This window comes from Melospiza melodia, chromosome Z (genome assembly GCF_035770615.1).
Source record: "Melospiza melodia melodia isolate bMelMel2 chromosome Z, bMelMel2.pri, whole genome shotgun sequence".
In the NCBI taxonomy this organism is placed as follows: Eukaryota; Metazoa; Chordata; class Aves; order Passeriformes; family Passerellidae; genus Melospiza; species Melospiza melodia.
The window spans coordinates 74,041,196-74,067,361 of record NC_086226.1 but is presented as its reverse complement, the minus strand read 5'-3'; the positions used below and the strand labels follow the sequence as shown (position 1 = coordinate 74,067,361).

Sequence of the window (26,166 nt, the reverse complement as noted above, 5' to 3'; positions counted from 1 at the left end):
TGAATCTTGAAACTCAATTCAGGATTACTTCAAGGGAGTAAAAGGCAGTCAAGTGCTTCAAAACCATAACATCTTTTTTCCCTTCCCTTTAAATTATTTCCAGTTGTGTTATTTATGCATAATTTAGTTTTTTATCTATAAACAGACATTGACAGAGTAGTTCTGTTACTTAAAATGGGAATCCTGAGGAGATTCAGGAGTCCACGTAGTTTAGAAAAAATGTTACAGCAACAATATTTTTACAGTCTAGTCTAACTGCTGAGAGAAGGTGGGAAGGAAGATAAATTAGTGAAGTTACTCTTACATAAGCTAGTGAAATAAGAAGATGAAATTCAAAAGCTGTGGAAAGACTTCAGTCAATAACTTGCCTGCTCCCTTAGAACTCTCTTCTTTGAGTACTCTAAAGGAAGTAAAAAGATTAGTTTTACACCCATTCTTCTTGTAGTACCTCTGGCACTATACATGCACGTATGAATGTTTAGTATGACTAGCAAATTTCACCATTCCTCTTTTTATGTGCTCCTTCTATGCAGAGCTTGTACTTAATTCTTTCCCATGCTCTTCTCCTCCTGAAAACTGCCTGGAGATACTTGAGTAGTGTCAGCTAAAGGCAGTCCTAGATGTCCCAGTAAAATATAATCATCACTAAAGGAAAATAGGTTGCTCTTTGAGTACAGAAGATCACTTATTGACAGTGGAGGTGTGTAAGTCAATTAGTGCTGGCAACTATAAAGCTAGTTGGGTGATCCAGGGTAAATATGCTCCAGATATTGGTGTCTGTTCTGACACTAAGCTGAAAAGAATCTGTTGGAGGAAACTTCTCTCTGTGACATTTTAAATTCCTTTTACTTTACATGATTGGAAGAGTTCATATTTTTTTAATTGGGATAAAGCTTCCTTCCAAACTGTCAAAGAGAAGAATGTAATTTCTTTTGTGTTTTGCCATTATTCAGGTGAGGAAATTTCAGTAACTGGTAATATTAGTATTATACAAGATAGTTTTATTACATACCATCAGGTTTTTTACAGTTTAGGAGGTAATTCATACCAAGCTAAACTTTGTTATGCACAGAAATATTTCTCAGACATCTATTTGTAATGCTTATTTATTGATTTGATTCCTTAAGTGCCATGTGCTTTCAAGGTCATTTTTCTGCCTACGATTCATATCTCTTTTCTTTTTTTTTTTCAAAGTGACAAATCCAGACAGGTTTCTCTAAATTTCTCTGTACCAGCTGCATGTAGTTACATGTACATCCAGTAAGTGTAGTGCATCTGTCTGAACAGTGTTCTCCTCTGTATGAATACATACAGAAACTACTATGATGAAAACTTTTTTGTGCTTGGGACCACAAGCTAAATTTCTTCTCAAAATCAAATTATTCCCTCCTTCTTTCAATGTGTTACTCTTGGACTGAAGAATGTAGCTCAAAATATTCAGACCTACATTTTCATTCATAGATCTTGAAATATTTTTTAAGCAAACGTTACACCTGTATTTACTTGCAAGATGCCTGGTGTAATTTCAGCATGCTGGTATTCTCCTTTTTTCCTTGACTACATGCTCCCACTTTTTCAGAATCATAGAATGGCCTGGATTAGAAGGGACCTTCAGAGGTAGGTCAGGCCTGGCCCTGGCCCCCACAGTCACCAAGGACATGTTTCACTGGGCAGTGTTGCTCACAGCCCCTCCAGCCTGGCTTTAAACACTTAGAGGAATGAGGCATCCACGACTTCTCTGGGCAGTGTGTGCCAGAGCCTCACCCTCGTGGTAAAATATTTCTTCTCTATGTCTGGTGTAAAACTTTCAGCTGAAAACCCCTTGTCTGGTCACTATGGACTCCAGTAAAAAGTCTTTCCTCTTCTTTCTTTTAATCCCCCTTTGAGTGTTGAAAACTCAGAAAAGTTTTCTCCAGAGCCTTTTCTTCTCTGGGCAGAACACCCCACCTCTCATCCTGTCTTCATAGGGGAGGTGCTCCAGTCCTTGGATCATCTTTGTGTCCTCCTCTGGACTCTCTTCAGCAGGTTCACATCCTTCTTATGCTGGGGGTCCCCGAGCTGGATGCAGCATTCCAGGTGGGAGTAGAAAGGCAGGGTCAGCTCCCTGGACCTTCTAGCTGCATTGCTTTTGATGCTTTTTGATGCCTTTCTGCAAGGGCACACTCCCAGCTTATATCCATTTTCCCCTATTTTTGGTTTAGGTTCTGTTGCATGCCCTTGACCGTATTTCCCGGTCGCAACTCTGTCAATAATGTGTGCAGCTGAACATGACAGATGGGCAATAGCTGGTTCTAGAAAGAAAGAAGGGAAGGCTCTATAATGAAAGTCACAAATTATTTTGCTTTTATTCTGTATTCTTTTCAGGGATAGTTTGCCTAATTTTATGAAAAACAATGCATGGCCTTAATCCTCTAGGAAAGACGAGTAGGGTGAGAACAGTGGATGTAGTTGTGTATCTGCCAGGTGACAGCCTCAGTGGCTTTGACTCCAACCCAGTGCATCCCAGTAAAAAGTTTCAAGGAATATTTTATTATATTTGTGATTTTTCCCTGCTTAGAACGACTTGCAACTGAAAGAGTCTCATTTCCAAAAAGAGATGTTCTTAGCTAATGTGACACAAGATAGTGTTTGCATGAAGCTTAATTGATGTAACATTTTCCTATGAAACTTCCAGATGATTCTGGTATCATGAAGGTGTTTAGGAATTTCTGGGGAAAAAAATGAAATCTACATCAGATTTCTAGATGATTTACATAGAAATGTGTCATCTATAGAGATAATTTTTAAAAAGTCTAGTATAGGGTACTGCATCTTTAGGGGAACTGGCCTTTTCTCTGCCTACATTCAGAAAATATATTCTTGGATTGTTTCTGTATTTTTATGAGTATGACTTATTTTGGTGTTTTTGGGGGGTTTTTTTCCCCTTAAAATTTCGGTTTATGTGTAAAGAAAATGCACCTCTTCTGTGTTTGTTTGTCAGCCCTCCCCTGTTTTGTTTGTCAGCCATGGGAAGCGAGCACTTTCAGCCCTTACATGCTTGCTTGGGTAGCATATGTAGATTGGGAACCTGTTTTTCAGAGGTAAAATTATGGAAATTTGTTGCTCTGCTGACAACTTATTTGTGTAGCTTGGAATGAAATTCTAGCACCATCTCAGAATAGCATTAAAGCACCTCCTTGTGTTAACTACAACATCTAGTACCAGATAGCTGTAAGGAAGTGTGCCTTGTCAGTAGCCATATAATAAGGAAATTTTACAGTGTCCTTTGGACAACATCTGGTTTTTTTTGTTTCAAAAGAATTGAATTTTGCTAACGTTACTTGCTGGTGAAGATGGTGAGTTACACCACATTCCAGGACGTGCAGCTGTGCTAGCCCACCTGCAAAATGGTGAATGTATTTGTTGTAGAGACTGTGCGAGGAGACCGGTCCCTCAGCGACCGATGCTTCTCTGCTTGCTGGAGAGCTTGAAGCCAGGAGTCTGGAGCTGATGGGAGACTGCTTCAGATGGTGCATGTTAAAACCAGCAGAAGCCTTTTCAGTCTCAGACTGAAACCAGCTCTCATGCTGCAGTCATCAGCTGCTTTCATTCAGATTCTTCTCTTTATTGTTTTTCAGATAGGTACTTTAGAAAACTCCCTCACTTCTCAAGCGTCTTTCCTGAAAGGAGCTAAATATATAGTATTTTTAAGCCTGTTAAAATAGTTTTTAACATGGCAGAAGTTGAGACATGCCTATGGTTTACTCAATTATTCTTTGAGTAGGAAAATAGATTTAAAGAAATTTACCTTAAAAATTATATTCATAATATCAAATCAATCAGAATCAAACTCATTATGGACAATTTTCCTGGTTTTGCTGACTGTACAATTTTAGTGTTTCTGGACCTAAATTTCACTGCTATTCTCCAATTAATGTTGAATGCTATTCACTTTGACTCACAGAAAATCTTTTCTGGTGTTTCCTCTCTTATAACTAGGGACAATCACTACATATTTTTTGCTAATATCTATGCTGCTAGTGTGAAATCACTTGATGGAATTTTTACCTTTAATAATTAAGACATACCCTAATTCTTTTTAATAAGATAAGGTTTGGGAAAAAGAGCTTTATAGTTTTTGTCCTGGTCCTGTGTGCACTCATACCAATTTCATTAGGCCAAAGGTGGTGGCTGTGCTTTAGGAAGAATAGCTGGAAAAAGCCTGCTTCTGGATCACAGGTGCCCATGTAGCAAGCATTTGCATCTCATGTTGTGGTCAAACTTAATTTTAGCTCTGCACAGGCACTTGCACTCTTTACAGGGGTAACTGGGGGATTTGCTCCAGTGTTGGAGGCTTCCAGTACAGCTTTATTTGTCTTGTGGCTGGCCTGTTCTCACATGTTTTCATATCATCTTGTGAGTTAAAATAATTATTTTCATGACCTGCTATTCAGAGCCTGGATATTTTCGTAGGCTGAGGTCTTGCCTGATGGGCATGCTGGTTGAAAGAGGAAATATATCAAACTCCTTGGCCTGCTGTGCACTCCCTTCCCTTGACAGCTACATTCCTCCTTTGCCGTTCCCCTGGTTTGAATCCTGCTCTCCTGAGCACTGCAGGCAAGTACATGATTTTCTTTGCATACATACATACGCATCTGTCATAAATAACATCTCTAGGTGGAGTCTGCTGGAACCACTGCTCATGGTATTTCTCTTCTGTTCTTGCTAGGGAGACACAGGTGGACTTCCCTGCCAAGCGTTTTCATGCTGCCACAGGCATAGATACCCACTGGCGTTAGCTGGTGTATTGTGGCAGCATTTCTGGTACAGCTTGCAAGAAGTTTGGGCTCATTGATCTTTTAAAACCTGAGTGATTTTAAGGTTCTAAGGATAGGCATCAACAAGCAGGCTCACGTGGCCGCGTTACTAGCAGATTCTTATGCACATTGTTAGCAAACGTGTGGCAAGACATGTTTTTCTTCATGCTTAGCTGTGACAGCTCCTCAGAGCAGTGTTTGTGACGGGGTAGCAGATGCTTTTGGAGCTCAGGGGCATGTGGGGCTGTAAGGTCCTGTCAGGGAGGACCTGGTGAGGTCCTGGTACACAATTAAAGCTGTGAAGTGGTAACTGAAGCAGAAGGAGATGCATTGTGTTTGGTTCCTTCACTTTCTGCACGTGAGAAACTGTACAATTCCTTGGCAAACATTGTCAGGATTCAGCCATTTGAGCTTTTAAGAACTAGGGTGGAAAATCTCTGGTCACTTGAAGTTATCCTTGTTTCAGGTGAAAGTTAAGCACAGTTCTCAGCACACACTGCTGAGGTAGCTGCTCATTTAGAGTTGGCCTGAGGATGAGGAAAGTCCAGTTTAATAAGATAAATACCCAGAAGGAGAGAAGCTCAGGGATTTTTGTTTGTATTAGACATACAGCGTTTCAAGCACCAGTAGGTGTTGAGGTTGTGGGTATGTGAGCCTCAAAGGAAGCTGTGAGGTGAATATTGTGCTAGAAGCATTTTGTGGGTGGTTTTGGAGTTATCTTCGCCAGTGTGGGAATTGTGTGTCTTGCAATGAAAGAGGTGGTTGATGAAATAAATGGGATCAGCCACCAATGCTGATGGGCAAGTCTGATGCAATAACATCCATGCTGGGGGCATTGTCATGGTAAACTGAATTTGAGTCTTGGGATGGTCAAAATGTGTCAGATTGGGTGAAGGGTAGGTAGAGAGAAACCAATGTGGTGCAGCTAGGAAAAGGGTTTGAGGGCTGGTAATGTCCCCTGATACCAAATGTGTGTAATGCCTGACTGAAGGTAATGGGAAATTGGGCACACAACAGAAGTATTTTTTTTAAAAGTGTTTTGTGTGGGTGTTGTTTCAAATGCAGGACCCTCTATGCAATCAAGCAGCACAGGGTTATGCATGACAAATACACACCAGTGGAAAGATTGCTGCACTAAAGGGATACTGAAAGAAATACAGTGAGCTAATAACTTTTCAGTCTCAGGGAAGGAAAGAGGTGACCAGAACAATTTTTTGACATATGTGGTCTCTAAATAGTTAAAGGATTATCATGCATGACTTTGGGTACAGGATAAAAAAGCAAGGCATCCTCAAGCCCACACATTTTATGACTTTAGTGAGTTTCTGTAGAAGAGCTGAAGCTGTGCTTTATTGTTTGGCCACATACCAAGTGTCTGTATCATCCTTTGTATGCAGATGAGTGTCTTGTGTGTCACACTGCTGTTGTCTTATCTTTTTCAGAGCAGTGACAGATTGGTTGATTTGTCATGATCTTGTGGCACAGGTCTTTTTCCTTTTGTTTCCAGTGGGTGATGTCCTTTCTGCTGAAGGATTCAAGTCAGTTGGCACTGATTTCACACCCCTTCTGCTGCCAAAAATGTCATGCTGTCCTGTTCCCATGCTTGTATTGTTTCTTTCCTTGTGTCAGCAGAAACCTTCATGTTCATCAGAATGAGGAACTCAATCATGAGATCAGTTAGCCTTTTTTATTTTCCCCCCAGCAGTCTTTTTTTGTGAATTAATTCTTCAATCTGATGGGTTGTGAAGCTAAGCAGATGCTTTTGCTGCCATGGGGCGCTCTCAGGCTGGGTGAAAGGAAGGGACACAGTGGGTATAACATGTCTGAGGGTGGGGAATTGTGCAACCACTTCATTTGGAGGCAGTGCTTAAAAGTTTGTCTTTATGGAAGTCTCTCAATCTGACTTTGTGCTTAGGTACACTGATCTTCATCCCATTTCACTGAAACCCTGCCCTGATTTGTTCCTTTCTTCCTGTGTGTTTTATCTGTTCAGGACACCTCAGCTTCGTGGGAGACACCTCGCAAATGCTCGCGTTCTTTTGAGCCAAGTTTTATTTTTGAAGTTTTGTTTAGATACATTGAGAGACTCAGACTTACCCAAAATTGTAAAAGAAGGCTTCTTTTAGTCTGATATTTCCCCTTCCAGTACTTCATGCTAAAATTTTTCCTTTAGCAACTCTGCTATCCAATGAGGTATTAATAGTCACCTGTTGTTCACTATATATATATATTTTTAATATGATGTCTGAATTGGAAAAGATAATAGCTTGTTTTCGTGTCACCTCCTTTTGTGATAGCCATTTCTGAATAATGTTTCCATTTCTTTACCCGCTCTTTAAAAAGCATTCCATTACCTGGAGTGCTGCTGTAAACCAAGAGGCAGTAGTAGTTGGTCAGATCACTTATTCACCTCTCCCATTCCCCTTATTGTTTGCTATTTTGAAGTTTTCCTAAATTACAGATGCAAATTATTCAGCCTTAAATCCATATCATCATCATAATCATCTGCATATGAGAATTTTATGAGAATTTTGTAGCGTGTTTGGATTCTGAGATATTTTTAGGAAGGGTGTTTGATCCTCTCTATGTCAGTTTTTGAAGTATGGGGGTTTTTGGGCATTCAGTACTTGATGGAGCTTAGCTTTGTTTCTCTAGCATTAAGCTGTGATAAACCTGAATAAACTGCCTTTCACGAAGGCTCATGATCCGTAACGGGTGTGCTGGGCCACTGCAGTGTGTGGCATTTATTGTGCCACTTGTCACAGTGAAGGGAGAGATTTACCCTGCAGTGCAGGGGAATCTGACCCAGCAGTGCCTAGGTACAATGGATGTATGGAAAACAAAAGATTCCATTAATCTTACCCATTTATAAATCTGTGTCTGATGATTAATTTTGTCGTTACCTCTCATGAATATGTGTCTCTCAGGGTCAGCAGTGGCAGGCTTGCATTGCAGGATGTAATGAGAAGGGCTGAGGTGGCATCTGCAAGCCACGTGTGTGAGCATGGGCTGTTGTGTATTAGAAAATCCTTTGCTCCATCGACATCTCACCAAGTATGTGTGTAGCTGACATACATGTGCATGTCAGAGTATTTTTGTGTTTCTACTAAAACATGCAAAGTTTTAAACAAACAGCAAACATGCAGAATTTTAAAAACTCTTCTTTCTTAGCAGTTGTTTAATTGTTTCTGTATAGCTTTTCAGTACAAGTGGAAAGTCAGTCAGTACGTGTGAAGGAAGGACTGGGATTGTTCAACATACTTGAAATATTAACTAAGGGAGAAAAGCTGGTAGTGCTAAATCCTGATCTTCTCAAAGTCTCCTTTCAAGTCTCCTTTTCAAAATGCATGAGAAAGCTAAAATGATAGTATTTCTTAAGCTGATTAGACTGAATACTGGTTTTTGCTGTAGTTCTTTGCTTCTCTGAAATCCACAATACAGAAGATGATTTAAAATAGCATTAGTTGTGACAGAGATACTTCAACAAAACAGGACAATGCACAGAAGCCAAGATGCTGTGGTTTTCTTCCCTGTTACAGTTGTATTTAATTATCTGCAGAACCAGAGTGCTGAAGACATAGATGTATGATTTTACTGTTCCAGATTTTTCCCAACTTCTTCAAGAGATGCTTGAAGAGTAGATTGTTTAGGGATTTATTTTTTCCATTGACATAAATGAACAAAAATAGATATTTTGATTGCCTTGTAAATAAATATAACTTTTTTCTAATTTAATGTTTACTTGTTCAATATAAGCAGATAACTCCTATTTTTATGTCCCTTAACTACTGTAGATTAAAACAAATTATTAAATACTGGTCCATAAGTATTTCAAATAACTTTCGCCTAGTATTACAATATTTAGGCTGACTAAAATACTTTTCCAGAAGATTACCTTCCTTTGAATTTTCCCTACAAGAAGTGCTGGAGTCACAGCAGCAAGGATAGGGCTGTGCCCTTGAGGATTTCCCCTTCATTTTCTGTACTGTCTCTGAAAGAAGCTAAGCCAGAGTTTAGCAAATGCTGCATCTGTTATTTAATGTTACAGCCAGTTGTGCTGATCCATGTATTGAGGAGAGGAAGCAGTGCTGTTGCTTATAGAGACTCTTCCTGTCTTTGCCTCCAACTGCATCTCACCACCACATCTTTGGACTCCTCCCAAAAAGGATGTGGTCTTTTTCTGCTCCTGCTCTGCATTTGGACAGAGATTGTACAATTTCCACTTCGTTGCAGCTGTATCATGATGAACAACCCTTCTCATGTTTTTGATACAGCAGAGTGTATAATGTCATCAGCTGACATGGTAGCTCATGCCATGTTCTACATAAAACGATGCAGGGCATCAGAAGTCCCTGACAAAAGCTGGGATCTGTGTTCTGAGAATTCTAAATTCTTTCTGGATGCTGCAAGGCAAGACAAAGTTTTGTAGAGGATTGACCCATCCAGATTTGCATTATGTGGAGGCTGCTCTCCTCAGCACACTTGGGTGGTTGAGGCACAGCATTTCTGTGTACCTCTGCACAGCAGCTCCATGCAGTGTGGAGGGATGTCGAGCACTTTCCAAAGTGAAAGAACAGCTGTCATGCTGCACTGCTGACAGTCAGCAATCATAATGTATCACATAAACAGAACTGTGAGATCTTCATCCTTTGTAGGGAAGTCATTGACTTTTGGGAGGTTGTCTTGTTAGATAACTCAGTTTGGTTAAACATCTGGGCTGCTCGTGAGAGACCCAGCACAGAAGTTGAAAAAAAGCCAGAACTTGCAATAAGTATTCCTAAGCCTTACCTTTCTTTTTGACTTTTTTTGGATAAAAAGTAATGGCTTTTCAGTTTCTGAGCCTATGGATTCCTAGCACCACAACTGGGTGCCTTCCCCCCTTCTCAGTCTGAGGTACGAGTTCCTACTGAGCATTTCTGCCTCATCTTCAGAAATACTCACAAGTCCTGAACGTGCTGGGACAGCTTCCCTTCCTCAGTGCTTCCCCTTGTCAACCAGAGGATTTCAGCCTCGTTAATGTGGGGTTTCTCAGCCCCGTGAGATGTGCTTGTCAGTTTTAAGCACAGGGTAGCCAACACGTGCCACGCCATGGCTTCCTGTCAGGCCTCAGTTGAGTTCCTGAGTAATTTCCTGTGTTCAGGGATGGTGTTTCATGGGGCACCTCAGACAGGCATTGATGTCTTTTGCTAAGGAGTCTTTCAAGGCTGCAGCCCTGAGGAACCTGTTTGCTCTGGAGCAGAAGAAGGGTATGAGCATAAATGAGCACTCACCTGAAGGAGATGTGAGGGCTCTTTATTGATAACTACAGATAATTCCAGATGCATTCCATGTATTCACTGTCCTCTGTCATTCTGCTTCAAGTGCTGTCAAGTGATTTTGATATTTAGGTTGTAAATGTTGTAAAGAAACCAAGAGCACAGCAGCATGATCCAGGTACTTGTGTCCTCCTGGAGGGAGGAGATGTGAGCGCATCTTTCCCTGCCACTCAAAATGTGAGTAGACAGTATCTCTGTCAACCAGCGTATTTGTACTGTTACTAGTAACATAAACATTTAGGAATACAGCAGAGTGGCATTTGAAAGCACTTTGTTTTGTGGATGAGGTGTGCATGTCTTAGGACTATTTCTGAACAGCCAACCAGGTAGGCAGTTGTTTAATACTGTTGTCTTATTTAATAGCAAATCAAGGTTTGTGTAGACCAGATTGATAGCACAGACTGGTGATGGGGTGCTGAATATATTCAGGTGTCTGGCCTAAAACTAAATTACTTAATTTTTGTAGTGAAGCTGGTCCCCAAAAACTTTGTAATCACTAAAACATATATAAATATAGAAATACGTATTTCATTTTAAAAGAGTATCAGGGTATCACAAATACAGTTAAACAGGAGCCTTATGGGGTACCTTCACAGATGTTAACTGTTAATGGTTTTTGTCACTACCTGGAATTTATCTTTCATAATGTTGCTAACCCTTTTTCTTTTCCTGGAGGTGTATCAGACACTTAGATCAACAGCTTCTCTCTGGTTTGGTGCAGAAACAGATATTATTTATTTGTTACGGTTGGTAGTTCTGCTAAGATGCAAAAGATACAGTTTCATTTGTGTTGTTTAGTCAAAATAACATTTATATCTAGTTTGAATTTTAGTATAAACCACCCGTGAATAATTACCTGTGGAGCCAATTTTAGAGCAGATATTTGTAGTTACAATGTTTTTACTCTATGGAACCAGTAGTAGGTGAAATGAGAAATCTGTAGCTTTATACATGAGAGTTTTGCCATAAAAAATTTGGGGAGGAAAAAAACTGCTGTTTTACTCACCAAGGGATTTCAGCTCACAGCCTTGGATCAGATATCAGCCCCCTCACAGAGAGCTGACCAGTTTACTGGGTTCACAACCACCAGCAGAAGCTGACGTGCATGAATTCCTAGTTCTTGTCTGGATGAGAGATGTCCTTCACATGGAAAGGCAGTACCTGGGTCCCCCAAAAGTTCCTATCCCGAGCCTCTGAAACAAGACTTTTCTGTGAAAGGAGACTGTTAATACATGAGTTTGGAGTAAATAATAGTCTGTGAGATTTGTTTATTTCTTTATATAATGATGTTAGAAATAGCTTCAAGGTGGTAAAATATTTTTTTTTACTTCAAGTCTCCACCAATGACAAGCATTTCTAACCCTGTTCAGTTTTGATTTCATTTGGAAACCAATTGGTAAGAAGGCATCAGTAGATTTGAGTTGGAGATCAGATAAGATGAGCATAAATCTCTGTGGTCATCAAATATGTTACTTTCTTTCAGATCTTTGTTGCATAAACATGATTAACTCTGAGTGGTTTCTGGTTGTTGTTGTGCACATTGGCCCTGCAAAGAATTTTACGGCTGCATTTAAGATGAAGAGTTGGCATTCATGTGCCACACTCTTCAAAGGATAAATGTTCACAGGTACCACATTTCAGAGGATCTGGAAGAAGCAGACAGTGCATGCCCCGAGTGCTCCATGTGTGCGTGGTCAGTGAGGGCTCTGCACAATCTGGGTTGCCCAGAGTCATACAGGGGCTGCTGGCATGTGTTACACCTTGTGACTTTAAAATGCAACATTTCATGATGAGTGTACTCGCCTGCTTCTTCAAAACTAGAGAAATAAAAAAATGTACCAAGTTCACAAATCAAAGACAAAGAAATGGTGTTTGTCATCAGTCATCACAAAATACCAGTTTTGAGTAGTAATTTTTTTTTAAATGACGTTCCTTTTCTGGACTTTTTGTATTTAGACAAATTTCTTAATTTGTCATAAATACTTGCATATTTTAGTGTAGTAGTTAATTTTTTCCAGTATTTGCCCATTCATTCACTATTAAATATTTGTATTTCTCCAATTTCTGATAAATATTGGAATAAATGTCAAAAACCCACTATGACAGATTGGAATTTTTGTTTCTCATCTTGCAGTCATTAGGGCCAAAACTGCTCTTGTTGTTATTTTGTCGTGCCTTTGATTTTTGCAGTATTCTCACTTCTTGATCCCTGATCCACATTGTTTGATAGACTGATATATTTAACTCTAGATATCCAGGTATCTACATATAGAGTCTGATGTGTTTAAATTCCAGAGCAATTTTGAAAAGAAATTGGATTATTTGTGCAGTGACTATGGAAGAGCTGTCAAGAATTAGTCACAAGCTTGAAGGTCAGTCTGCATTTACAGTATAAACTGTGGGGTAAAAACCACAGAAGATTGTGAAAGCAAGCTCTCAGGAAGTGGGGAAACATGATGGCCATAGTATTATGTTGCCCAAACATGCTCACTGTTTACTGTCAGGTAGGTTCCTGCTGGCTTTTTCCTGACGTTAAAAACAAGCTATGTTATGTAGATGTTGAAATTATCTGTTTTGGGAAGGCATTGCATTAGCTTTGGGTCAAATATATTTGTAGCCTGGCCTCATAATGCCACATTTCAGCTCTGCTTTTCTGTTCATCAGCTGGACTTGCTACTGTTTTCTACACACAGACAACTGCACTGAGATCAAGTAAGAGTGTTTGGTTATAAAAATCCAGTTTGAATGAAAGTGAACGTATGAGCTTTGTGCTAAATAGATGCTATTTTAGTGCTTTCAGGTTATGTGTTCCTTAGTACTGTTCTCTTAGTTTCACAGTTAAGACAAGTGTGTCATGTTTGGTATTTGGTAGTGGAGATTTGCTTTTTCTATTACACTTACAGAGATCAAGAACTTCATAACTCTACATTGGTTTAAAGTACAGATCAAGATTTTGGGGAAAATCTTACTTGCTTAGTTAGCGTTGTTTTGAGTAAAGGGAATGTTTCAAGTGGTGGCAGTCCCTGCTTCATCTTTTTTCATAAGGAATGTAAATGCATTTGCCATACATTTAGAATTAAATGCTCTAAGGCAGCCAGGAAGTAGAAAAGACAGATGTAGTAATTTTTGTTTCCATACCCCTCTAAAAACATGGCAGGCAATTGTCTCTACCCAACACTGATTAAACTAGAGTATCCTGATTTTTTTGATGGCATGTCTGTTACTATAAATTAGCTGCATAGGAAAAAATATTGAAGGGGGATGCCCCAGATAACTGCTGTTTTGCAGTGGACACAGAAACAACAACAATTCCCTAATTTTAGGTGTATCATCCCTTTGCCACCATTTGAGTTGTTCTTAATTTTCCAAAGAAAAACATATTTTGGATATCTGAATTCTCACAAAATTAATGAGACTGTCTTTTTTGTGGAGGTAAGACAAAGAATAACTTAATACTTGGGGATGTTTTTCAAACCCACTTGAGGTTGCATAGGCAATCTTTATACATGGCATTCCTGATTTATGATGGGCATTTTAATTCAACACTGTGCCCCCCAATAATCCACCTCCTCTGCATTCAAAACAATCCTGCATGTCCCATAAGAGGAAATGCTGGCACTGATTTTGCAGCTGGGAAGTTGAGTTACAGGTAACTCAACACATGGTTACACTATCCCGTTTCTGGAAAGATGGGATGGGGAAGGGAAAAACAGAGGGCAGAGCAGGTCTGAACTAAGTCATGGCAGGCAGGAGCTGGGAGCAAGGGGTGAGCCTCATGAATGGCACAATTGTATCCATACTTTGAAGTGATATTCAAATTTTAGTGTGGTTTCAAATTCATGGAGCCAAACTGCTACCACTACGTTGTGCGCTATATTGCCGTGGTACTGTAGTTGTCCTCTAGATGTAATTAAGTTTTTTTTCAAACTAATCTGGGTTTCGGATTGTGAAAAAATGATATGTATTTTGTACTGCTACCTGGTGTTTTGCTGACAGATTTCAGGTGATGTCCACTGCTTCAGAAGCATTTAGTTCTCCAGATTTGCCATACCAGCATGTACAAAACACAATTGCAGCCTTTCTGTGTGCTGCAGTATAAAATGCTATTGCAGGGCTATATGGGAAGCCTCTTTCTAGACATTGTGGCCAGTGCTTTCCCGCTCTGTTCCCTGGACGAGCAAAACTGATTCAAGAAGCCCTGGGCTTTTTTTAATCAGGGTGCTGTTGCCACCTCGTGGCGTTGGCCAAAATCACTGGCAAATGCTCCATGACCTGCACTGATCACTGGCATGTCCAAGTGAGATGGCTGTGGGATGCACAGAGGGGAGCAGGTGGATCTGTTCTGAGAGACCTGACCTCAGTGCAGCTCTCAGAAGTTTGTTACGTGGGATTTCTGATCCAAGTGCCACATTCCTTGTGTGCAGAGTCAGTGGCAGTCTTTGTTCCTTCTCTTGTCCCTTTTATTTTCCAGTGGACAAAGATAGTAGCTATTGTCCATACTCAGTCTCAGATTTTGGAAACACAAAGAAGATTTGCAGAAGCACAGCCCTGACAGACCATCTGCCTGAACAAGTAAATCATCTTAAGTATGTGCCATAATTCAGCTTTCTGTAAACAAGATATTGAGCAACAAGAGTTAGAAGTCTTGTTCAGATCTTGTTATCCATTTTTTTTTTGGAAACTGAATACTTGAAATAGTTCTTGAAAGTCTTGCAATAACCCTTTGAAGTGGTATTCAGTTTGGCTGAGCCCCAAAGTGCAGATTCTGTTGTTATTGTTGCTAAGGCAATTCTGAGGGCTGAAGTATGAGTTTCCTGTAAAGTGGATAAAATTGTTGAGAAGTTAGACCTATGAAATAAACTCATTTGGAGTCCAGCAAAATTCTGATGTGTTTTGTTGGTTTGGGTTTTTTTAATTGGAACTGAGACCCATCAGTAGAAGTCCAATATTGAATTTTTAATGCAATGTGGAGATGCTAACCAGAGTTTACACATGAAATTTGCATGAACATTGCTCACTAATGTAAGCTTACTTAATAGAAGGAAAAATGAGCAAGGTATGGATTTTCAGTGGTTATAACTAAATTAGAGATCATCCAAGACCCTCTTTTTGAGACAAATACTTAATTTTAGCTGCAGTTAATTATTTTATATTAAAAAATAACAAAAAGGAGAGCTCCTACTTGTGGTTTAAATTCTCCCAGACAAAAAAAAAATTAACTGTTAGCTATATTTGTCCTGTAAATGGACACCATATGCCTATGCTGGCATGGTAAATGGAGAGGAAGAAGAGGAAGATGGTGCTGCTCTGGGAGACAGACACTCTCACTTGGACCAGTCTGAACTCTCACTTGGACCAGTTTGGAGTGCTGTTTCCTCAAGTGTGATTTAGTTATGAAAATGTTACCATAAGCCAGAGGAAGCAAGTGCTGAAAGACTTCCATAAATTATGAGTTCCTCAGTTTTCTTTGGGTATTGAAATTCCAGCACTTGTTCAACATAGTCTTAGTTAATATTTTGCAAAAAAGACCGCAGAAAACTCTTGCAAGTGTTCCTCCAGATTCTTTCTGGCTTCAGTCTAAGCTTTATGCAAATAATAAACTGATTTAAAGCCAGTTTGGAACAAGCAGATATCAATATGGTTATTTGAAGGAATATCATATAATTAGGTACATCTGGCTTGTGAATGTAAACTATAGCTAAACTCAGTCTTAAAGAGCAAACTCTGCTTACGTTTAATATCCATTTAAATCTCTCTTTTAATCTCTTAATTGAATTTGTACTAAAAGGAGATTATTCATATAGGTATTTTTAAAAAGAATTTTTTTTATTTGAAATTTTTTCTAGATAAGATCTCCATTTGATATGCAAGTGGTGTTTTGACTATTTGCATGACTAATGTCTTTGATGTCTTGGAGAAAAAGGGCATAGTTTGATTGTTACGCATTAGCAGAACGCTTGGATTGTGTGCTTGGGACTGGAACACAGCCCTCCCCAGCTGAGACAAATGTGTTTTCCCACATGTGCACCACTTTTATATGAACAGGAACTTTCATTTTTAAAGATTTCCTTTTTTAAAGATAATTTTCGATTTCCTGTTCTTTCAGCACAAAAAAAGCCATTATTTGCATACGCTTTGGTAGCATGTTTAAATGCGCTGTATTTAACACTAGTTCAGGCACCTGGTTTTTGAGCTCTTTTTGAGTTTTGGCTATGTGATACTAGATTTTCTGTTTGTAATTAAAATACCCCTTTCCAATTAAAATTGTTCTAGCACTGTGTTTTGATGCGCAGGCATCAGGCAGTACCACTTCTGTCGCGCTGGGAGCAGATCTGGTGCAGCTCATGGCCTGTGGTGGTGCTGTCAGCAGGTTCTGTGTAGCACCCTGACTCCCTCTACTTGTCTGGGGAAACTGTGACATTATGGTCTGATTTCTGTTTTTAGTGCAGGGATTCTTTCAAATCTGTGTTCTTGGTGCTCTGCCCCTCAGATTTCTTTGGCCTTGCTTTTATTTTTGCAAAGGCTGCAACTACATATAGTAACACAAATATCTCATAAGAATTATATCATTAATTACTGCTAGGAAGCTTATTTTCCTGTGTGACCAAACTACAAAACTAGCTCTGATCTGCTGTACTCTTCACCAGACCAGAGAATTGTATTTTCCTACCTCTGTTCATGCAGGCCACAGTCTCATTTTCTCCAGTGCTGCTCTTTGCTTGGCATAGCACTGTTGGAAGGAGCAATTTGTGTGTAGTCCTGTTACAGGACCTTAAAAAAAGTTCACTTGAAAAAGTGAAAATAGTGAGTGAAATGTTTGCTATTTGAATAAACAGTGCTATAAGCCAGTGACAGTACATGTTGCATGATTTGGTGCAAGGCCCTCAAAAACAGTCTTTTTGACTTCCACCACACCTGTGTGAATTCCCAAACCACCAGAAACTGTCACTGATTACCTACTTGTGGCAGCAGCTCTCTGACCATTGAGAAAAACACAACTTCCCCAAGCATCTTTCTGGGAAAGGCTGTAAGAAGATCTGGAATTAATAAGAAACAATTCTTACCTTAACTTGTTACATCTGGTAATGTGAACATGTAAAATGCATTACAGAAATTTATTTACCAAAGGGTAGTTTCTTGATTAGCCAATGGTGATAGTATTGTAAGTAAAAAACCAATTAAGTCCACCTGTAGCAAACTAGGATATAAAAAACTAGTAAGTTTCTTAATAAAAGAAATTCATCAACCTTGTATAAATACATAGAATCTATCCCAATTATTACCCCAGCTGGGGGCCCATGACTGTGACACACCCTCTTTGTGCATAGCTCTGCTGGTTTTGGCTCTGACAGAGTTAATTTTCTTCACAGTGCCTAGTATGGGGCAGCGTTTTGGATTTCTGCTGGTAACAGCCTTAATACAGGAGCATTTTCCTTACTATTTGCACAGGGCCAAGGCCTCTCCAGCTCCTCACCCCACGCCACCAGCAAGTGGTTTGTGGCTGTGCCAGAAGCTGGGAGGGGACACCGCCAGGACAACTGGCTCAAACTGACCAGAGGGATGGATATTCCAGACCATTTGGTGTTGTGCTCAGCACATAAAGCTGGGGGAAGAGGAAGGAAGAGAGGGACATTCAGAGTGAAAACATTGCCTTCCCAAGTCACTGTTACCTGTGATGGAGCCCTGCTGTCTTGGAGATGGCTGAACTCCCTGCCCATGGGAAGTGCTGAATTGTTCTGCTTTGCTTGCGTGAGCAGCTTTTGCTTTGCCTGTTAAACTGTCTGTATCCCACCCCATGACTTTTCTCACTTTGGCCTTTCAATTCTTCCCCCTGTCCCGAGTAGGAGTGCACAAGTGGCTCTGTGGGGATCAGTTCCCAGTTGGGGCTAAGCCATAACAAGAACAACCAAGCCCTTGAATGTTATTTGGTATGTTTGCTCTTGATAAATTGTTTTGTGCTTTCTTATGCACTGAAACCTTGTTTTCACTAAATGCTAACTTCTGGATGAGTTAACCACCCTCAGTGCACAATATCTATATGACTACAATAAGACCTCTTATTTTGGCAACATGATATGTACGGACAAGAAATCAGAATTACATCACAATTCACATCTCAGAAGACATGGTGTTGCTTTGTGTGTGAATTTTCAGACTGATTTTGAAAAGAAAAAAGATAGGCCAGTGAAACCCTTTCTGAGCTGAGAGCAGTCTTGTACCCTGGAAATGTGCTGTTCTGTAACAAATAACAAACATTGTGAGGTTGACTAGAATGGATCAGTCTGAGCCATCATCCCATCAGGCCTGTGCTCAGAGTGTGTTGTGACTGGTAATCACAGATGCAGCTAAAATTTATGAAGAAATCTTCATTTTGAGGCTAAGCGAAGGAGTTTCCATACCTCTTAACCACATGAGCTTTTGAGTGTATCTTCACAATAACTTAAAAACAACTCTTGTCACTATTTGGAAACTTAAAATATCAGCATGTTTGTGTCAAGGACACCAGTTTGGAAGATGCACACTGCATCTGTTTTGACAGTTTGCAAGGTGCTTAGTACCCCGTTGTCTTCCTGTCAGCTCAGAATATTTATAAATGGGATCATGGATATTGCAGAGATGGGACTTCCAAATGTTGTAGCAAAGTTATGTTCAATATAAAGCAGGTTCAACTTTATGGAGTCTTTTGTGCACATATCCTGCCCTCTCTCCATACATTTTCTGTCAGGGAGAGGAGCTGGAGTGAGGACTATCTGTTAGGGAAGTTTAACTGCATCCATACGGACTCCAGGATGTGTGCCCCACATGCTGCTTTTCCTGTCCTTCGCTTGGTAGGCTTGTTGTGAATTCCTTTGTCACCCAACACTGCTGCTCATTTGTCTGGTTCATTGTCAAAAGGAGGTCTTCAGATACACTTTTGCACATCTTACCCTGTGGTGAAGCCGTAGCTTTTGCTGGCTCTGAAGGGCCACACCGCCAGTGTTGTGTGGGTTCATTCAGCACCAGATTTATCGTATTTTGCTTTAACCATTTGGAAATGAAGGTATGGACAGACCTCAGTACACCAGTAGCGGGTGGAGAATGGATGTTTTAATGGGAAGGTCTAGAAAAAGAGAAGGAGGGCAGCACGGGGAGGGGAGGAGAATAGCATGCACTGCTGGATGCCAAGCGTGGTGCAAATGCCATTGAGCAATCCCCAAGTAAAATTATCAGGTGACAATGACATGTTTTTATAATTCGTTAACTTATAGTCGTTAACTTCTATAATTTATTAACCACATGGCAGAAGCACGAGCTAGAGTATCATTCATGTGTTTCCCCAACAGGTGGGGGTATTGTATGTGTTTCAGCAAGTGCTGAAACCAGACCATCTGCCTTGGTCGGAAGTCTGCTGGGCAAAGGGGAAGTAATGAGATAAGGGAATAGCAAGCAGCAAAAATCAGACCAAACCCAGGAGTACACATATTTTTCATATCTGGATTATATCTCAACCTGCTAATTTTTTATTTATTTATCTTAGGAAAATTCAGCCCAGAAAATTCTCTGGGCTGAATTTTCCTAAGATAAAAACTACCTGATAGTTTATGTGCATGCAGAAAAATTAGTTTAAAATTCTGAATCATATGTAACTGAGATGTTAGAGTTGTGCTGTTACATGGAAACACTGACTATTGCTGAAAACAGTATTTTTGACATTATTCATAAGCTAAGCACTGTGTAGGATATCTCGATGTACATCTTGGTTATGGTAGAAGATAAAACAGTAGTAAAGTCTGGTTGCAGCAAAAGATAGACCATTGTACCTCATATTCTTATTTACAGAGCTATATAAACAGTGCTATTAAAATCACACAGCTAATCAAGATAATTTTTTTTTTTACTCAACTCCAAAATAATTAAATTGTGTAAGAGTTGGAATTTGGTTTTTCTGTGCTCACACTTTACGGACAGTGCATATTGCACTTTCTTTTGCAATAGTAGAAGTAATACAGCTACAGATGGTGGTTTCTTTACCTCTGTGTTAGGAAATAACTTTAACTTCTTGGTTTGCCTGTTTGCTTGGTCTGCTTGCAACTGTTTAAGTGCATAACTGAAAGCAGAACAGCTTGGATAAAGTGGACATAATACAAATCTTTGTTTCAGCAAGAAAGCTGAAACTTCACTTTTTTTTTTTCCCCTGTGCCTGCAGCACTCTCTCCGCACTCTGTCCCCGCATCCTGCACACACGATGTCTGCGTGCAGCTTTGTGTGTGGCATCAGCAGAGGGCACCGGCAGCTTGGCAGGTGGATCTCTGCTTGCCAGGGGAGCAGACGGGCAATGCTGCAAGAGACAGCAGATCCCGCTTTTGTGCTGCAAGATCCCGGTGCTCTGAGAGCTCGCCCACCAGTCCGAACTGAGAGAGAAGCGCTAGAAAACAAAAATATTTCCTGTTTTGTAAATCTGTGCTTCTTGAAACTCTGTGCAATTATGATCTGCCTGCCTGAGGAAAAGGTTGTAGTGGTACTGGAAGGAATGCAGGAAAGGAGCAAAGGAGCAAGTCAAGGGCACGCCTCTGTGCTGTCTTTGCCTGCTTACTCAATCAGTAACCTCTATAAAAAGGTCTTTCAGGGAAAATCTGCAAATTATTAAGGCATGACTTGCAAAAGCAGTTGTTATAGTTAATTTCCTAATGATATCTCAGTGTGGCTTCCAGACTTGGATTTAACAATTTTCCTCTTATTTCTATGAGGAAAATACCAACATTATTTGTATGGTTTTTTCCCTGAGGTACTGTGTTAGCATCTGGTTGCCCTTATGAGAGGTCAGCGTGTTTGGAAACTCCATACATGTATGCAGACCAGACCTGATACCCTTTTTTCTGCTTGGAAGGTCTTAGACTTACATATTACAATCTTACATCTTGTTCCCTCTCAGAACATTAGTTTGAGAAAAAGTCAAAACTCTTGAGAATTGGTGAAATCCATTATAGTGTGGCACATAATTTCCCAGTACATTTTTAAAATTGTATACCAAAAAAAAAAAAAATATGTGTGAGTGATTCAGGATAGTGTCCAATGTTGTTATCCTGTTTGAAAACTTGTGTCATATATCCATAATCCACACACATGGAAGAGCCTCAGAAGCTGAAAATCTGTTAACCCAGACTTCTAGTGTCAGAAATAGGTACAAGAGCTTATTGTGGCTAAAAGGAGAAATGGCAAGAGGTTTCCTTGTATTTTTCCTCCAGGAATTCTGGCCTGCCCTCTGCGACATTATCTGTCAGGAAGTTACTTTTGTTTTCTGTAAGAGAATCTGCCCTACAAAAATTTGTTTTGTCTACTGATTCTGTTTTTAGAGTTTTTGCCATTCTTTTTTTTGTCCCTCCTTTTCCATAAATCCCATGCAGTGTTTACTTGTACACTTTTTCCTTTTCCTCACAATTGGGAGTGTGGTGGGAAATCCCAATCTCCTCAGCTGCTATCAGGGTCTGTCATGTGGTTTCAAATAATTCAGTACATTACAGTCAGTAAAAGAGACATAACTGACTTAGGGAAAAGGACTGATGACTCTCATCTCTGCCAGGGAATTGTAGTTGGCCACAGATCATACTTTTTTATTGTTTAAAGGTTTGAAATCCACTGAATGTGACATTCTGGAAGAGCAGAAGGTATTCATCAGACAACTTTATTATGTTAACAAAATATGGGGAAGTTTTTTTGTTTTTTTTTTTTTTAATCACATGAATGTGTGAAGTCTTAAGTGTGACATTACCATGTCCTTCTCTCTAGAACTGTTCTAGGGCTGTACAGGGTTTTTCTTACAGTAGAGGATTTAGTCTTGCTTCCAATGGCAGCTGCCTCCTTTTGAAATCTTCTTGCTGATACTTTTCTGGTAGTGGTGCTGCTTCCTTTTTTTTTATAAAACAAAATATTATAGTCTTTTTTGACATTTCAGAGTCTTCTTGCAATTTTAGCCCTTTTTTTTTTTTCCTGCTAGGATGCCTATTATTTCTGTTATATACTTACAAGATGCATCATCGTATTTTCAGCTTCTGTATCTAATGGACAAATGCTTGTGTAAAGAGAGCTGTCTCAGCATGGATTGTGACACAAAACATAAACAGGGTTTTGAGCTGGAGAGAGGGGATGTGCTGGCCCATCCCTTCACAATTCCTCATGCACTGCTGTAGTAAGCCAGGGCCTGGCTCTAGCCTGCTCTTGCTGTGGTGACCCTTCCTTAGGGTTTAGCAGAAGTCAGGACAATTTACAGATGATGAGTTAAAAGCCAAGCCAAACCAGAACTAGCTTTTTTTTTCTTTTCTTTTTTTTTTTTTAAAGAAAAACCAAAAGTTTGGTTTTTTCAGCGGAGAAGGTTGGAAAGGACCATACTCCCCTTGTCTTACCCAGCTTTGAAGCTTTTAGCCACTGAAGCATATCAGCCCATTTTTTTTGTGTGTGTTGTACACAGATGATTTCATTTTCTTGTGGGAATTCTGGCCTTCCCTCCATGTCAGTGTCTGTCCAAATGTGTGGATGTGTGGTGAGTTTTAGGCCTTCACTGTAGGCCTTTTCTGTAAGAGAATCTGTCCCATGAAATTTAGCTGCACTATTAATTATGTTTTTGGAATTTTTGTTATTCTTTTTTTTTTTGTCATTCCTATTCCAAATCACATGCACAGTTTACAATTAAAGAGGGATTTTTTAGGGCTTTCCAGGCTTTTTACTCACCGTGGGATCCAAATAAATCTGAATGCTTTGATAAATGTCACTTCCCTGTGGATGTAGTGTCATCTGTTACCCGGGCTCTAGTATTTTTCACTGACTCTGCTTAATTTTAACCTGCCTCATTCCATTACTTTTGCTGTCTTTCTAAGGACAATAATTAAAGTTGCTTGGGTGCAGACTCTGAAAAAGGTGATAATGTTCTATTATCGTATGCCAGTACCAGTTCCTGCTTAACCCCAGAGCAGAAAATTACATACCTGACCAGTCTTTGGCCAGGTTGGAGTCTTTTCACCACTCTTTTCAGTACATGTACTTTTAAGAAGCCTAACAACCAAAATGAAAGAAAAACCAATTTCTCGAGTCTGAATTGAGACCCTGTGTGCAGGAGTATCAGGACTGCGTGAGGAGATGTGATTTTGACTTTGTGCATAAGAAATTAAATAAAATCACTGTATTTTTGTTATTTTGTTATTTTTGTTATCCAGTGGGGTATAAAGTTTCTGAGATTTGAGAAATCCTGATTTACAAAACTTGCTGACATTTAATCACGGGTCTTATTATCTCTCTGTGTCTGTCTGTCATCTAAAATAACAAAAGGCATCCATCTAATATGTAAATCTGATCATGCAGGGATCTTGATGCTGGCTTATATTCCTGTTTCTCTACAACACTTCCTTTGATTAAAGGACTCCAGGGGCTACTGCAGTTCTTCTGGACTCACCTTATGTTTCTTCCTGTTCCTTCTCTATTCTGTGTGAAGCTTTTTGATTGGTTTTGATCTCCTTAATACCCTTAACTAGTACTTTAATTTTTTTTCCTTTTTGTTTATCTTGAAAATGTGGCTTCTTTAGCTACTCCAGTGATGTAGTTAGGGGTAATACTCAATTTCATTCTCTGTGCTTTCAAGGATGCAGCATTGTACACCACGGGAGTTGATAAGGCCTGCAGAAGACAGCTAGCTTCTTAAGGAATATCTTTAAGGAACTCATGGAGTTATGTGTATTGCAAAACAAGAAATTGTCAGTGTCACCAAAAGCCTTTAAAAAAAAGGAAATCTGTCTTTCCTAGGTGTGGGTAGAGTACATGGCAAAGGACAGTCCTTATAATAAAATAACTGCAAGTAGGATAAAACTGCTAACATTCTGAAGTATTATTTAGCCCAGTCCTCAGAGCAGCTTTGCTGTAGGTAAAGAATTCGTGCTCTATCTGTTACTTGCAAGGCCATCCTTCCTACATCTGGTCTTCTCAGCTTTGCGAATGTAAACGCCTTAACGAGTACAAGGGAATGTTACAATCTGAACAGTTTATTTATTTTTTTTTCCTCTGTGCCTCAGTGCAGAGCTGCTAACAGCTTTGGCTCTTTCTGACTTCACTGCGAAATACAAATACACTTACTTCTACTTGACTGCAGTAGGACATTTGCTAGCTGTTAATAGCTGTTAATGATGTTACCTCCGGGAGACGCCGAGAGCCCTTCAGGCCCGCAGGTTGGACCCTGTGAGACAGAGAGGGAGGTGGGAATTTGATGGCATGTTGGAGCTGGCAGCGCCACCAGGCACCTGAGGGACCACATCTCTGCTTTTGTCAGAGCAGTCGTGTTTCCAGCGAGGTTTTGTCCTGTTCACTGTGCTAGAAATCCATTGAATGAGTAAGCAGGGATAGATGGTTCCCTAGGACAATGATTTTACTGGAGTCTGTGCTAACTGAGAATAGGCTTCAGAGTAGTTCCCCTTGATTTTGCGCTGAAGGCGTGTGTGACACACTGCAAACTGGGAAGCGGCTGCTGAAGACCCCGACCTCTTTGTAAAACTGTATCCTGTAGTAGTTAAAAACATCAAGTCTTTTCTGGAATGTCTGTGGGGTAGCACAAAGAATCCAGGCAGTTTTTCCTAGGATGTAAACTGAATCACTAGTCTCAGGGTAGATGGCACCATGCACTGAGCACGACTGAAAGAAAATTATTTTTGCTCAAACTACCTGAAAGAAGGCTGCTACTTCTCATCTTTAAGCACCTATTAAGTCATCCAGTATTAGTCAGTGTAATTATGGAGGCTGCAGAAGTAATTTCAGATAGCAAACAGTGTTGAAATGTACAATTTAGCCTTAAAAACGAAACAATTTAAAATAGATTTTCCTGCAAGTTAAGGGAGCCCCAGTGTGATTGTCAGTCACCGCAATCAGACACTGCTGTGCACTCAGGGCTTTTTTGGCCTCTCCTGCCTGCTTTCTCATACCACGTTGGCAAGCTGCAACAAGTGAAAACTCCACCCTTCCTACAGACTGGGGAGAATGAGATTCATAAACGGCAACAGCTGGCGAGTGAAACCGGGGTTCCTCCGAAGGTGCTTTTTTTTCCAGACAGTCGCTGTGTGCAGCTGAGAAAGGGGCGGGCTCCTTTGCAAGTAGGTTAGTTGTGATTTGCTGAATTCGTAGACTTTTCCCCTCAAAACCCCAGCCCTCTCGCTCTCTCTCTCTCTCTCTCTCTCTCAGAAGGAGGGGAAAAAAAAAAAAAAAAAAAAAGAGAGAGAGAGAGAGAGAGAAAGGGAGAGAAGTTGACTTGCGGCTGCCTCTCAGCGCGCCCGTCAGCGTCGGTCCGGTCCCCAGAGCCTCGCCCGGCACCATGAGCTCGGAAGCCGACGAGCCCAAGGAAGGTACGGTTCTGAACTATTTATTTTCCTGATGTATTTATTGGGGGAGGAAACCCACGCGCTGCTTCTCCGAGCATGGAGGAGGAGAGTTTGTGCCCTCTTCAGCTTTCGGGTGTTCAAAGGGGAGGGGAAAAGGCCTTTGCAGAAGTGTTGGGAGCCCCGGCGATTTTGCGGGATACGACGGGACCGAAGTGTTGGTGCCCAGGGGTGTCTGCCTGCCTCGGCAGTGGGAATTTACCCGCACGTGGAGTACAGATAAGTGGAATAAACAGTGTTTCAAAACACTTGTAGTCAAATGTCGAAAGAGGAAGATTTCTTTAGTTTGGAAGTATGCTGTATTTTTCAGCAAAAGAGGAAGTTGATGGGGAGAAGTGAAAGGTCATTATTTTGGGAATAGGGTTGATGCCAGTTACTTCCCTGCAGATGAGTGTGTGTGTGTGTTACAGCAGAGGAGAATGCCAGAGCTACAGCCTGCTGCTGCTTCTGCACGGGAACGTGTGGATGGAGGGGCTGGAAGTGCTCCAACAAAAATGCAATTATTCCCTGGTGCTGATCGGGAGCGGGGCGTGAGAGGGATTCGGACAGTGGGGAGCAAGCGGGGGAGGAGCAGGGCAATTTCCTGAAAGTGCCTATATACAAAAGAGCATTTATATAGATGAGGGAACAGGGCAGCGGTGGGGTTGTATGCTGGATTTCTTAGAATGG

General features: G+C 40.4%; 1 protein-coding gene across 4 annotated transcripts in view; it reads left to right on the top strand.

Annotated features, from left to right (window-relative positions):
• Window positions 1-26,166, top strand: part of TNFAIP8 (TNF alpha induced protein 8) — a 58,006-nt gene that overhangs the window by 12,637 nt on the left and 19,203 nt on the right. Inside the window, exons 1-2 of one of the 4 annotated variants that reach the window (XM_063180181.1) lie at window positions 25,097-25,219; window positions 25,388-25,464. The exons of 1 other annotated variant lie outside the window; for it this stretch is intronic. In XM_063180181.1, the coding sequence (XP_063036251.1) occupies window positions 25,434-25,464 (31 nt within the window). In that variant the 5' untranslated portion in view covers window positions 25,097-25,219; window positions 25,388-25,433. Of the gene's footprint in view, window positions 1-12,804; window positions 12,824-25,096; window positions 25,465-26,166 lie in introns of those variants that run through there. 2 more of the 4 variants (XM_063180184.1, XM_063180179.1) reach the window with 2 other exon arrangements.